This window comes from Delphinapterus leucas, chromosome 2, assembly GCF_059928025.1.
Source record: "Delphinapterus leucas isolate spDelLeu-1000000601 "Yukka" chromosome 2, BTC_Dleu_Yukka2, whole genome shotgun sequence".
NCBI classification, from domain to species: domain Eukaryota; kingdom Metazoa; phylum Chordata; class Mammalia; order Artiodactyla; family Monodontidae; genus Delphinapterus; species Delphinapterus leucas.
In genome coordinates, this window is record NC_143130.1 from 64150413 (window position 1) to 64164802 (window position 14390).

The window sequence follows — 14390 nt, forward strand, 5'->3', positions numbered from 1 at the left end:
GGCACATAATAAATTATGGTCATAATTGTTTCTGAAAACAACAACAACAAAAACACGCAACACTCCTGTAGCCAATCTAAGGTCCTGTAGGCCAAGTGGAGAGACTGACAGCAGAGACCAATTGGGATTCAGTTGCCATATACCCCAGTGGGTTTTTTGTTTTGTTTTGTTTTGTTTGGCTGCGCAAGGCTTCAGGGATCTTAGTTCCCCCACCAGGGACTGAACCCAGGCCATGGCAGTGAAAGCGCCGGGTCCCAACCACTGGACTGCTACGGAACTCCCAGCCCAGTGCTTTCTTTTTTTCTTTTTCAAGTTTTCATAGTTTTTTGTTTTGTTTTTTTAATTCTTATTGGAGTACAGTTGATTTACAGTGTTGTGTTAGCTTCTGCTGCACAGCAAAGTGAATCAGTTACACATATACATATACCCACTTCTTTCTAGATTCTTTTCCCAGTGCTTTCTTAATTATAGGAGTCCTGACCTCATCCTGAGCTTCCAGCTCTTGGAGATTTGATGAATATTAATTGAAATCAAAGAGGCGAAACCTTCCCCAGGTGTCCTTTCGTTAGGTTGGTGGGAGAAGTTGAGGACAGGTGCTTTGAAAAAAAGCTTTTTTATCATTTTCCCAGCCAGGTTCATACCCCCTAAAGCACTGCTAGGTAGGAAATAGAGAAGGGCCAATACTGACACCCTGGAGACAGGGCCTAGAGTCAGGAAGTGGAGAGTGAATGTCCATCTTTTCTTTCCTCAGACCCAGGGATAGAGAATGAGGGATAACAAGAGATAATGAGACTTGTCTCATTAACTCTTTGTGGCACCGAGATAATTCAGGCCTGGAGAATGTGGTCTCACTGCCCAGGAGCTCAAGGTCAGAATGCAGTTAGTGAAGCCAGATTAGACGTTAAGAGTCTTGGAATTTAATCAACCGCCTCCTGTAGGGACTGGGGGAGGGCCTTTCACCAGAAATATCCAGGTGAGTCCTGGGACTGGGGATTAGGTGAAAAGAGCCTCGATTGCCAGCAAGGAATCTAATTTCTGAGCCTGTTTCCTTCTCTGTAACGTCAAGTGGTTGGACTCATTTTTTGAATGCTTGCGGGTTTGTGGTATAAGAATAGTTACTAATAGGGTCCCTTATAGGTAAGCAGTCGTTCTGTCCCACTCGTTCTCTTATTTTAGGCTCAAACAGGGGGGTAAAGCAAAGAAGGTATTTTTATAATAATTTGTCGTTGTTATTGTTATTGTTCCCATGTTGAGGTGCTAGAGTCGCCTCCCGAGCCAGACTTGAACCACGCTACGGTCCACTGACAGCTCTTCGCCTTCTTCCTTCCATCCTAGCTCCACGATCGCCGCTGCAGTCCACGGGACCAGCGAGTCGGCGGAGAGCGGGGCCGAAATAAATTGTCCTGAGCGCGCCGCCGTAGCCCGCCCGAGGCCGCGTGGTGCCCCCTTCCGCCAAGGCGCGAACGCCGCAGTGGGCGGGCCCTCACGCTCCGCCCGCCGTGCGTCGGTGCGTGAGTCCGGCCCCCACGAGCTCGCGAGCGGTCTTGAGCTCACACCCGGCTTCTCCTCAGCCTTATCCTACGCGCCGCCATCACCGTCATGCTAGGCGCCGCTGTCCGCCGCTGCTCGGTAGCAGCAGCCGCAGTCGCCCGGACCAGCCCTCGAGGCCTCCTGCACCCCACTCCGGCCCCCGGCCCCGCCGCCGGTAAGGCCCCCGCCTGCCACTGTCCGCGCCCGCGTGTCCTTGCGGTGACCTGGGCCCCCGCTGCCACGCGAGGGCAGGCTCGCCCAGAGGCCTAGCTCCTGCCCTGCGGGCCGGCGGCCGAACCTGGTGACCGCTGGCCGTTCTCTCCGCCGCCTCGAGTTTTGGAGGACTCGAGGGCGCGCCCCCGGGGCCTCCCTCGGCGTGACTTCCTGGTGCGGGCACCGCGGACGGGTCAAGTGTGGACCTGCTGTGGGCGCCAAGGAGGGGGCGCAGCGCACCTCCAGCGCCCACCGAACCCCTTCGGTCCCCGGGCCGTGACCTTGCCCCGGCGCTGACCCCGCGGCCACCTGACTGGGAGTGGCCACCGCCGGCCTGCAGCGCTTCGGCGAAGGTGACATTGAGCTCAGGGTAGGGGCGGGGGGGGGTGGTCCCTCCGGGGACCCCGGCACCGCCGCCCCCAGCGTCTTCCGAGAATGAGTTATACTTCCCGTGTGGAACGCAGTATAGCCGTTTCATCCGACATTTCTCGGTTAGCGTTTTGTGTGTCACTTTCTCAGACCATTCTGTTCTTTTTAGAGACTGCTGTGCCACGTTCTAATTCTTCCATTTTTACGATAGATCGACGTGTGTGGTTGTTTCCTGAGGTCTGGAAGAAAGCCTGACTGTTGATAGGTCTTATGATAAGAATATTACTCTTTCGAAAATTGGGTACCACAGACCCAGGAATACTGGCTTCTACAAACATGGGGAAGCGTTATTTTTGGCTTCCGGTTAGAAACCTGATTGTTGGAGTATGAAATGGTCTGCTGATTGCTGTCTCTTATTTTGCCTTCCCCTTATATGTGTTCCGGGAAACTTTGTGTCCAGCACGGAACTTTTAATTATTGTAACTGCACTTTGCTTTTGGTCCATGATGGTAGTATATGCGACATTATGAAATTTGGCCCCTAAGCATGCATATTTAAACATGTGAACTCAAACTCTTAGTAAGTTTGGACATAGTGATTTATCTTCTAGGCACTCTAGTCACCCTCTTTAGTATAATTCATAAAAAGCTTTATTTTAGGTGTTGTCCTGTAAACCTAAATATTTGCCACAAGGAGGCAGTCTTGGTTACATTTGTGTCAGCTACTTTCTAGCTGTGTGACCAAGGACTTATTAATTAAACCTTAAGACTCAGTTGTCTCATCTGTAAAATTGGGATAATATTTAGTAGTTGTGAGGTTTAACTGAGATAATGTAACTCTTAGCACCTTTCCTGGCACAAATGCTTAATACATATTTGCTTTTTTATAGTGCATTTCATTTTTGCATATTATAGGTGAGGTTTGTTATCAATATGAGATGAAGAGGTTTTATGCAATTAAAAGTCAGAAAGGACTAAGATTCTTGGATGAGGCTATCCAAGGTCAAGTGAAAGAGCTCTGGAGGGGTTACCTGAGGGGCCTCAAGTTTGCTGTAGGTAAGTAGCAACCCAAATTCCATATTTGGTCCCAGGAGAAGTCTCCAACTTGTAACAGAATTGTTTTCCAATAACTGCTGAGTTACATAATTAAATGTTTTGAATAATGGTTAGATTCTCTAGTCAACCGTTAAAAGTTACACAATCCTGGCACTTGTCCTTACCCTGATAGCTCTGAAAAGGTGGGAGGAGTTTCCGCTTTTCCTTTCTTGGTGCAGGGCTAAATTTAAGTAGCACTTTCTATTACCTTCCAACCTTTTCTGCACCACTCCCACATTTATAGATTTCCAGCCTTTGGACCCCAAGGTTCATGACTGCTCTTAAGCCTTACACCTCTGCAACCCTGCCTTTGAGCTTGTTCATGTATCCTCTACATTATTCACTTCTTTCCATTATTCCTAGAATCACCACCACCAAAATGTCCATTCTCTGAGCCTTGTCTGAGCTGATTAGTTATTGAAGGGGATTAATGAGCCCTTAATTTTTCTAAATATATTGTTAACCCTTTTTTAAAAAAAGATTGCTTAACCGAATGCCAGAAAGCAGTGTTAGAAATAGATTTTTAGATTGTAGCCCTAGAAATGTCCCAGTTTTTTACAGCTGCTTCCTTTTCCCTACTCTGGAATCTTTAGTTTATATTAAAGCACTGAGTAATTGTTTTCCAAAATAATTTACCATACAAGCCTCAAAACTAGGTGGAAATGCTGTACTTAAGTAGGGGTGGTGTGGGGGAGGGAAAAGATGCCTATATAGTTTACCTAAAAATCAAAATGTTAAGCATGTTCATAATAACTACAAGAATAGATCCTGCTCTGCCCATTACTGGAATTAAGAATATAATTTAAACCATGTGGGAGAGTATGTTTTTCCCAACCTGGAAGCTATGTGTGTTCCCAGTGCTTGCTTGGTATTCTAAATACTTGTCTCATACAGGGTTTTTGTTTTTTGTTTTTGAATACAACCAGTTTGTAATTTGGGACTCTCAGAAGGAAAGTGAACAAATTGTCGAAGGTGATCCATTGATCTCTCTGTCTAGGATTTGTAGTTGCTAGCCATCTTTTTCATAGTTAGAAAACAAAACAAAGCCACGGTCATCCAGTGAAATCCATGCCCATGCCCAGCAGTGAGCAAAAATCATGAAATGCTTTTCTGGGTGGTTGGAGAGAATTATATACTTCATTTTTCTTGGGTAAATACTTAGAAGTGGAATTACTGGGTATGGTAGGTGTGTATTTAACTTGATAAGGAACTGGTAACAGTTTATACTTCGATTATATACTTACACTTTATTCTGCTAGGAATAAGTTTAGTTTTTAAAAAAAGTAGTTTACAAATTTTTGGTAACAGTGGGCTAAAGCGTTATTTTTGGTATGTTAAGCCTTTAAAAATAACTAGAAATTATACCAAGCTTGTCTAATTCATACAACAAGAAATGCAATTTGAAGAATGTTTTATTTCTATAAATTAGAACTTCCATAAATAGAAGATCAATTAAGACATTTCTAGATAAGGATTAATTTAAAGCTACCATTCATTGAGTACCTACATACAAGGTACTAAACCCTGGGCAAAGTGTTAGCTTGCTTTCATTTTTAATCATCATACTCTGCTAAGGTAGTAGTACCCTCATTTTATACATAAGGAGTATAAAACTTGAGTTAATTTTACCAGGGCCAAACAGTGGGAGAGTGAAGAGCCTAGAAGCATCTGACCACTAGGCTCGGCTGCCTCCTAAAACCCAAAGGTAAAAATGCCTTTTCCCACCTTCTGCTCCATTCAGAGGCTGTTTAGATAGAATTCAGATTTCTTAACTCCCAATTCACTGTCCATTTGATAGGCAGAAACTAAAAATGGGAAGGCTTTTCATATGGTACTAGAAGGGGTATATTGATTGAGAGCAGAATACTAAGTGTTTCCTATTTTCTTGATAGTGTTATATTAATAAATCTCACTTCTTAGAAATCTAGTAAAACTTTTTTCCATTGGTGTAAGTCACTTTTTAAATTAGAATTTTCAAGGAAGGGGCTGTAGTTTGATAAAACAATTTTTAAATTACCATTGCTTTGTCAGGATGTATAATTTATTTTGGGATATAATTTAATGGAGAGCATAAGTTTTTTTTTTAATTTATCAAGAAAGTGTATCTTATAAATTTGCTTAAGAACTAGAATGGACATTGTTTTATTTTATTTTTGGCCACACCGAGTGGCTTGTGGGATCTTCGTTCCCCGACCAGGGATTGAACCCGGGCCCTCGACAGTGAAAGCGCAGAGTCCTAAGCACTGGACCGCCAGGGAATTCCCAAGAATGGACATTATTTTAAATTAAGAATTAATAATTGCTTATCATAAAACTAAGTGTATAAAGAAATAAAGTTTTTCCTTCCAAAGATAACCTCTGTTAACAATTACATGCCAGCATTATACATTAGTGGGATAAAAGCATACATACATAATACTTTTTGTTCTACTTGCTTTAATGTGCTTAATTTTTAAGATTTTTTTCAAATCAGTACATAAGATTTGTTTCATTTGACCTGCTGAATAATTTTCCTACCATGACATACATAGCTGATTCAAAACTTCATGCATTGAGTGTATTTAATACCACTGAACTGTACATTTAGAAATGGTTAAGATGGTAAATTTTATGTTACGTGTATTTTAAGACACACCAAAAAAAGAAAAAAACAAAAAAACTTTATGTATTGGCAAGATATGTCAAGTACTACTTCTATATATTGAAGTTTTTGCTCTCTCTCCCCTATAGCTATCCAGTCAATTCGCTGCTACTCCCATGGGTCACATGAGACAGATGAGGAGTTTGATGCTCGCTGGGTGACATACTTCAATAGGCCAGATATTGATGCTTGGGAATTGCGTAAAGGTAATTGGAACATAGGCATATGTGTCTACTTTCGTATAGAGTTATGAACTGCTGTGTAGTCTTCCACTACTTTGTTGAGAGTAACTACAGTTAACCCTTGAAAAACTTGGGGGGTTAGGGACACCAACACACACCCCCACATAGAAAATCCACATATAACTTTACACTTCGTCCTCTTTATCCACAGTTCTGTGTCCAAGGTTCTCCATCTACGGATTCAGCCAACTTCGGATCATGTAGCACTGTAGTATTTATTGAAAAAAATCCACGTGTAAGTGGGCCTGTACAGTTCAAACCCATGTTGTTCAAGGGTCAACTGTATTTTGAAAACATGTATCATGCAAACTGGGGATTGTCATGCATCTTGCAATTAGGAAAGTTTATAGTTTCCAGAGTAAGTATTTCCTGTAATGCAGGGTTTTGAAGGAGGCACAGTTGACATTTTGGGCCAGACAGTTCTTTGTTGCAAGGGCTGTCCTTTGCATTGTAGGATATTTAGCAGCATCCTTGGTTTCTACACACTAGATGCCAACACCCTCACACACCCCCAGTTGTGACAACTAAAAATGTCTCCTGGGGGACAAAATCATCACTGCTATAATGATAGGCCGGGGTGAGCAAGATTTAACAGTTGTGTAATTTTTAGATAATTAGTCATTTGGTTCTCTTCCCTTCTTGGTAATAGTTTGGGATTTTTGTTATTTTTCTTCTCAGTTATGATTTGTCTTGCCCTGAATAAGAGTCCGATCTGAATAAGCTAGAACTTGTTTATCCTAAATTTGTAAGTACACATTTAACATAAGTAAGTAGCATTAATAATAACCAGGCTAGTAGACTGGTAGATAACTAATTCTAAGTGTAAGAAGTTTATCTCAGACCAGGAGTTCATTCTCTATGACTATATTCTAGCATTGCAGTCACTGGTGTCCTTTGTTTAAATATTTTTAAATAAATAAAAGCAAGAAACCTAAGTGCTTCATACTTTTCTGCAGGAATGTAATGACACCATTTTGCTGCAGCTGGGGAAATTCTTATTGGATAATCTTGAGTAGAAGTAATAAAAAGAACAGCAGTTCTGCATTCCCATTAAGAGAATCTTAAATTTTATGATGTATCATTTTGTGCTGAGCCAAAAGGAATCATGCCCAGTCATTTTCTGGTTGAGTGTTTGTGACTATGTGCTAATGGCTCTCTGTATCTCCTTAATGTCCTCATTTGGGCTTCATTACCTCTCCTTAAGCATTTCTGTGGTTGTTTTTAGATTATTTTCTAATCAGATCTATTTTAAAGCAATCAAAGTACATACATCATACTAAGAGTTAAAGATATAAGTTGAAAATGGCCCTCTTGTTTGAAAAGAAACCAGCTACTTTTGAAAACAGGGTTTGCATTTAAGAAAACTCTTGAGGTTTTTTTCCTTCCGTCTGCATGCTACTGCATAGTTCTTTTCACTAACTCACTGTGGAAGATCCACTGTGATCTCATTATCTAGAATATTTTATTTTTGGCTGCACCATGCAGCTTACAGGATCTTAGTTCCCTGACCAGGGATCGAACCCAGGACCCTGGCAGTGGACCCGCTGAGTGCTAACCAGTCCTCCCTAGCCAGGGAATTCCCAGTTATCTCAATTTAGAGATAAGAGAATAGAGGCTCAAACAGACAAGATCACATGTCTATGGTTCAATAAAAATACAGATAACTTAACTCATAGTTTAAGTGAGGATATACCAGGTTGATATGACCCCTCTTTTTAATTTGACAGGGATGAACACCCTTGTTGGCTATGATCTGGTTCCAGAACCCAAAATCATTGATGCTGCTTTGCGGGCATGCAGACGCTTAAATGATTTTGCTAGTGCAGTCCGCATCCTAGAGGTTGTTAAGGTCAGTAAAATAACAATGTTTTGGAAGTAGGTGGACTGTTGATTAGGTATTAGCATATTCTGTGTTTCTGAGTTTGTTAAAATACCTAAAATTAGTTTATATAGCTAGAGGGAATGTACACTGCGGTTACAGTCTTTTCGGAGGGTGGTTTGGTAGAATTTATTCAGAGACTTAAAAATTATGCTTGATACCCATTTGTTCAGCAATCCCATTTGAGAATTTACCTTAAGGAAATAATTAAGAGTGTACAGTTTATCTTTGTGCTGTTTGTGATATGAAATTAAATGTTGCTAGTGGTTTCTTAAGGTGGGACTTCCCAGAAGAGGTTATTATTCATGTTGTAGAAATGTGTTTAACACTAAAGATATTCATAGTATATTAACTGAGAGAAATTATGAAATAATTTTTGCAGTGTATGACCCCATTTTATTAAAAAGTATAGAGAGAATGATCAAAATGTAAGAGGGTATATACTTATTCTCCTCCCTCTTATTTGATTATAGTTTCTAATTTTTCTGTAATGAACAAGTTAATGCATGGAATTTTAAATAAGAATTTTATAATTTAGCAAATACAGCTAAGGGACCTAGAGTTTGTTAAAGACAGAAGAGTAATAGCTTGGCATTGTCTTAGTCCATTTGACTTTTTTAATATTTGTCCCTGAGGAACAAATATTATGACAATATAGGTGTGATTGTATGTTATGGCGAGTATTCATCAAAACTCTCTTGCCTTGGAAATAAGTATCCTCTAAGTGTGGCTCTCCGTGAAAAGACATTGTGTTCTATAAGAAAGAAATTCAAGGTCTGTAAGAGGGAAAGTATGATATTACTTTATCTAAAATGGGTAAGATAATTAAGGGTTCTGTAGGCTATCAATCCATTCAGCACCAGTAGTTAATTCAGTTAGGGTCTCAAATTGAGGCAAATCAAAAAACTTTTTTCTGTGATAATTTAATTATTACTGTTGCCTGCTAGGCATGTTTAATTGCCTTCACAAAATTCTGTCATCACCACCTTCTTTTCCAGTAACTCAAGGCTTTAAAATGTTTTTTCCCTTGGGTTTAGTCCAGTTTTCTTAGTTAGTCTCCAGGTGTCTTAAAAACCTACCTTTGTTTTGTTTTTTATTTTTGGCTGCGTCGGGTCTTCGTTGCTGCGTGCGGGTTTTCTCTAGTTGCAGCGAGTGGGGGCTACTCTTCGTCGAGGTGCGCGGGCTTCTCATTGCAGTGGCTTCTGTTGTTGCAGAGCACGGGCTCTAGGCGCACGGGCTTCAGTAGTTGTGACATTCAGGCTCATCAGTTGTGGCTTGCGGGCTCTAGAGCACAGCCTCAGTTGTTGTGGCACACAGGCTTAGTTGCTCCACGGCATGTGAGATCTTCCTGGACCAGGGCTCAAACCCGTGTGTCCCCTGCATTAGCAGGCGGATTCTTAACCACTGCACCACCAGGGAAGTCCCAAGTTGCTGTCTTTTTTGAACAGATATGTTAACTTAAAAGTAGGTGACTTGTATTCTCTGCTACTAGCCTCTGCATATTGTGATTAAAAGCATTTTCAAGTTCATTTTGTTAATAGAGACAGCTTTTCAGAGCTAAATGTGACTGTTTTCTTTGCCATCAGGACAAAGCAGGACCTCATAAGGAAATCTACCCCTATGTCATCCAGGAACTTAGACCAACTTTAAATGAACTGGGAATCTCCACTCCAGAGGAACTGGGCCTTGACAAAGTGTAAACCCCATGGGTAAGCTACATACCTGAAAAAGGCAGGAAAGAATCCAGGGAGGGGTGAGTGAGTGGCATTTCAGTATTCTCAGAGTAAGACCTTTTCGTGGCCTTTTTAGAGGCTATGAGCTTAGAGATTGAGAGAGTACCTATGATGATTAATTTAAGGAGCTAGAATTGTTGTTTCTAGTTGTCATAATTATTCTTTTACTGGCGTAAAGGCAAGTAAAAGCCTTATTTTAAAATCTATATAAAATATTTCAAGCATAATGAATAGCATAAGGAATAAGTGTAACCACACCCAGATTTTGAGATATTATTATTTTTGCCATGTGTGCTTTAGTTTTCCCCCTCCCCCAAGAAATGACATGTTTCACATAGAGTTGAAGCCCTCTCTGTACCTCTTCCCTAATTCCAGCCCTTTAACCTCCCCCAGCTAAAGGTAATCTACATAGAAGGTGTTCGTCATGCATGCTTTTATACATCTGTTTATTTTTAATAGGGTTTTATTGATTTGATGATTCTGTTTTTGTGTGCTCATGTTGGAATATGATAGTTAAGTAATATTCATTGATAATAAAAGCTTATTTGATACCTTGTCCTCTATGGAAAGACAGATTAGGTAATAAAACGAGCCACAGGATTGCCTGGGTGGTGAGCAGTACGCAGAAAATCCTTTGTAAAACAGAAAATATATAAGTAAAAAGTCATATATTTATTTTATTTAACAAACACACATAGTGTATATAACTCTTACTACGTGTCAGGTACTGTTTTATGAGCTTTATAAGTATTAACTCGTTTAATCCTCAAACAGTCCTGTGAGGTACTTACTATTATTATAATTATTCCCATTTTACTATTTTACTGATGAGGAAACTGAGGCACATTGTCCAAGGTCATACAACTAGTAGAGGAACCCACATTTAAACCCAGGCAGTCTGGCTCCAGAGTCCATTGCTTTTACTATGCCACACATCCTTTGCATTGCAGTACTGAGGCATTTACTAAGGCCATACTCTTACTTCTCAGAGGTAAATGATGAGGCTTAAGTAGAGGATTCGCTTCCTAAGAGTAAGAAGAAGTTTATTTTTAAAAGATGGAACTAAACTATCTTATAAAAGTTTTAATAAAAGTGGACCCCAAATTATTTAAAGAGCTAGTATCAGACTCCTCACAAGATAAAGAGCCAGGTTAGGATACCATTAGTCAACATCTAATTTCACACCTAATAAACACTTATTTAAAAATCAGGGCTTCCCTGGTGGCGCACTGATTAAGAATCCACCTGCCAATGCAGGGGACATGGGTTTGAGCCCTGGTTCGGGAAGATGCCACATGCCGTGGAGCAACTAAGCCCGTGCACCACAACTAATGAGCCTGCGCTCTAGAGCCCGCGAGCCACAACTACTGAAGCCCGCTCACCTAGAGCCCATGCTCTGCAACAAGGGAAGCCACCGCAGAGAGGAGTGTGCACCATAATGAAGAGTGGCCCCTGCTCGCTGCAGCTAGAGAAAGCCCATGCACAGCAACGAAGACCCAACACAAATGGATGAAGATGTGGCACCTGTATACAATGGAGTATTACTCAGCCATAAAAAGAAACGAAATTGAGTTATTTGTAGTGAGGTGGATGGACCTAGAGTCTGTCATACAGAGTGAAGTAAGTCAGAAAGAGAAAAACAAATACCGTATGCTAACACATATATATGGAATCTAACAAAAAAAAACAAAGGCAACGCAGCCAATAAATAAATAAATTAAATTAAATTAAATTTTTAAAAACTCTTAGAAGTCAAAAAGAATCCCTGTATTCAGTCTTCCTGCTGACAAAGTGAGCAGAAAATGCCTGAGGTTTTGTTTTTGTTTTTTTAAAGGAGCTTTTTTTTTTTTTTTTTTTTTTTTTTTTTTATTTTTGGCTGTGTTGGGTCTTCATTTCTGTGCGAGGGCTTTCTCTAGTTGTGGCAAGCGGGGGCCGCTCTTCATCGCGGTGCGCGGGCCTCTCACTATCGCGGCCTCTCTTGTTGCGGAGCGCAGGCTCAGTAGTTGTGGCTCACGGGCTTAGTTGCTCCGCGGCATGTGGGATCTTCCCAGACCAGGGCTCAAACCCATGTCCCCTGCATCGGTAGGCAGACTCTCAACCACAGCGCCACCAGGGAAGGCCCTGCCTGAGGTTTTGTAATCCAATTTTGAGGTCTCTTTTCACAGCTTGCTTTGGAGCAGGAGTCTTAATTTTATCTTTGTCCACCCCTATGCCACTACCACCTCCTCCTCCTCCCTGAAGCCAGATAGCACATCTTTGTAAAACGTGGAAAGGCTTTCATTTATCAAGTATTATTCCAAGGAGTCCAGAAGATCTTTGTTATGTAGGATATTTTGTAGCAGCAGTAACACTGTACTCTTTTACTTAAAATTTTTTTAAAAGGGCAACTCCCCAACACTTTTCTGATTGGAAAAGAAGACTACCCCAATAATTACCGGGTGTATGACAACAAAAAACTAAGCAGTACCTGGTGTGTTGATTGCAGGCAGGATTAAGTAAGAGCAGAAGAGACTACACAGAGACAGTGATTTTCTTGGGCTGTTGCTCTAAAGGTTATTTTTAGTAAGGTTTCTACCTTTTCTTTATTTCCTAGCTAATTTTTCATGTTTTCTCTTACAGATGGGCTTCCTAAGGATTTATTGATAATGCTACTTGATTGTAAACAATCACCTGGAAATACTGATGAAAACATATTACCTTATTTGAACAAGTTTTCCTTTGTTGAGTACCAAACCATGTAATGAAACTTGGACTTTAATAAAAGGGAAATGAGTTTGAACTGAAATTAGGTATTGTTTCATGTGTTTGCATTGAAAAGCAAAAAAAAAGAACTATTATAGGGTCGTTGGTTTCATTGGTTTCCGTGTTATATGCTGAGAGAACTGCTTCAATTCTCTGGAAACCACCCAACATGAAAGTCAGCTGCATAAACATATTTGGGTGCACTGGCTGGTAAATTAGCTAAAAATTAAAAGTCATTTATATAGAATTTTCTTGCTGACAGGCCAGCAAGTACCCTGGACTTAGGGGATTGGATGTCCTTGGGGATAGATCAAATTGTATACCTTCCCAAAAATGGGTGAAATAAAGTTTTAAAGTGGTCATTAAGATAGTCTTGAGGATGTGCTGATAATAGCCAGCCCCTTAGTGCCTCTTTTTTTCCCTACATGTTCTTCCCTCGCAGTACAGTATTAGCCTTGGACATCGAAGACTTTGCTGGGGTAGATTTGGAGGCTTTCTGCTTAAAGAACTGAGTAAATGAGGTTTGGTTTTTTTTTTAAGTAATTTTATTTATTTATTTATTTATTTTTGGCTGCATTGGGTCTTTGTTGCTGCATGCAGGCTTTCTGTCTAGTTGCGGCCAGCGGGGGCTACTCTTCATTGCGGTGCACAGGCTTCTTATTGCTGTGGAGCGCAGGCTCTAGGCGCACGGGCTTCAGTAGTTGCAGCACACAGGCTCAGTAGTTGTGGCTCGAGGGCTCTGGCGCACGGGCTCTGCAGCATGTGGGATCTTCCTGGACCAGGGCTCGAACCCGTGACCCCCGCGTTGGCAGGCGGATTCTTAACCACTGCGCCACCAGGGAAGTCCAAGTTTACTTGAGAGAATAAAATACACAAATCCTGTCTTACTTTAGAAGCCCCGTAATAGTAGAAACCAGCTGCTGGATAAAGAGGTTTTAGGTTTGAGTGACTTATAATACAGCCAGTTCAGACTGCAGCCTCAGGCGAATTGGATTAATAGTAGGTTGAAATTTAGATGTCTTCTCTCCTAAAGCCATGTAAGGAAATGTTAGTAAAATCAGTTTTCGGGGACTTCCCTGGGGGTCCAGTGGTTTAGACTTCGTGCTTCCACTGCAGGGGACATGGGTTCGATTCCTGGTCGGGGAAATAAGATCGTGCATGCCACGTGATGTGGCCAAAAAAAAAGGAAAAAAAAATCAGTTTTGGTAAGATTTAACACAAATGACGTTTTATAAAAGGCTGATTCCCTACCAAAACGTCCCCCTTTCCCCCTTTTTAAGAAGTAGGGATGTGAAACTAACAATATGGTCTACTTTTAGGTAGAGCTAGAACAGTCATAGCTTGATGATAGGTAGGGCTTCTACCCTAACAGAATGGGGTCTCTAGCTTTTTCTTTCCCTACTCTGTTTTGAAAAATTTCAAACCAATTAATGGTTTGCTACATTTGTTTCGTTCTAGTATATACACACACTTTTTTCCCTCAATCAGTTGAAAGTGAGTTCCAGACGTGACACTTTACCCCTAAATACTTTTTTTTTTTTTTTGCGGTACGCAGGCCTCTAACTGTTGTGGCCTCTCCCGTTGCGGAGCACAGGCTCTGGACGCGCAGGCTCAGCGGCCATGGCTCACGGGCCCAGCCGCTCCGTGGCATGTGGGATCCTCCCAGACCGGGGCACGAACCTGTGTCCCCTGCATCGGCAGGCGGACTCTCAACCACTGCGCCACCAGGGAAGCCCCCTAAATACTTTTTTAAAAATAAATTTATTTTATTTATTTTTGTCTGTGTCAGGTCTTCGTTGCTGCACTTGGGCTTTTCTGTAGTTGTGGCGAGCGGGGGCTACTCTTCGTTGGGGTGCGCAGGCTTCTCATTGTGGTGGCTTCTCTTGTTGCAGAGCATGGGCTCTAGGCATGTGGGCTTCAGTAGTTGTGACACGTGGGCTCAGTAGT

At 41.5% G+C, this 14390-nt stretch overlaps 1 protein-coding gene across 3 annotated transcripts; it reads left to right on the forward strand.

The window, feature by feature from the left end:
- The first annotated feature begins 1512 nt into the window (after positions 1–1512).
- COX5A (cytochrome c oxidase subunit 5A) lies at positions 1513–12486 on the forward strand. 3 transcript variants are annotated; one of them, XM_022580048.3, is made up of 6 exons: positions 1513–1705; positions 3027–3167; positions 5937–6053; positions 7817–7938; positions 9555–9677; positions 12321–12486. In XM_022580048.3, the coding sequence occupies exons 1-5, from the start codon at positions 1600–1602 to the stop codon at positions 9666–9668; spliced, it is 600 nt and encodes a 199-aa protein (XP_022435756.1). In that variant the 5' UTR covers positions 1513–1599; the 3' UTR covers positions 9669–9677; positions 12321–12486. The 3 variants fall into 3 exon arrangements, with proteins under 3 accessions (XP_022435756.1, XP_022435758.1, XP_022435757.1); XM_022580049.2 differs by lacking the exon at positions 1513–1705 and adding an exon at positions 1712–2096; XM_022580050.2 differs by lacking the exon at positions 3027–3167 and having other exon boundaries at positions 1515–1705.
- The last annotated feature ends 1904 nt before the right edge of the window (positions 12487–14390 follow it).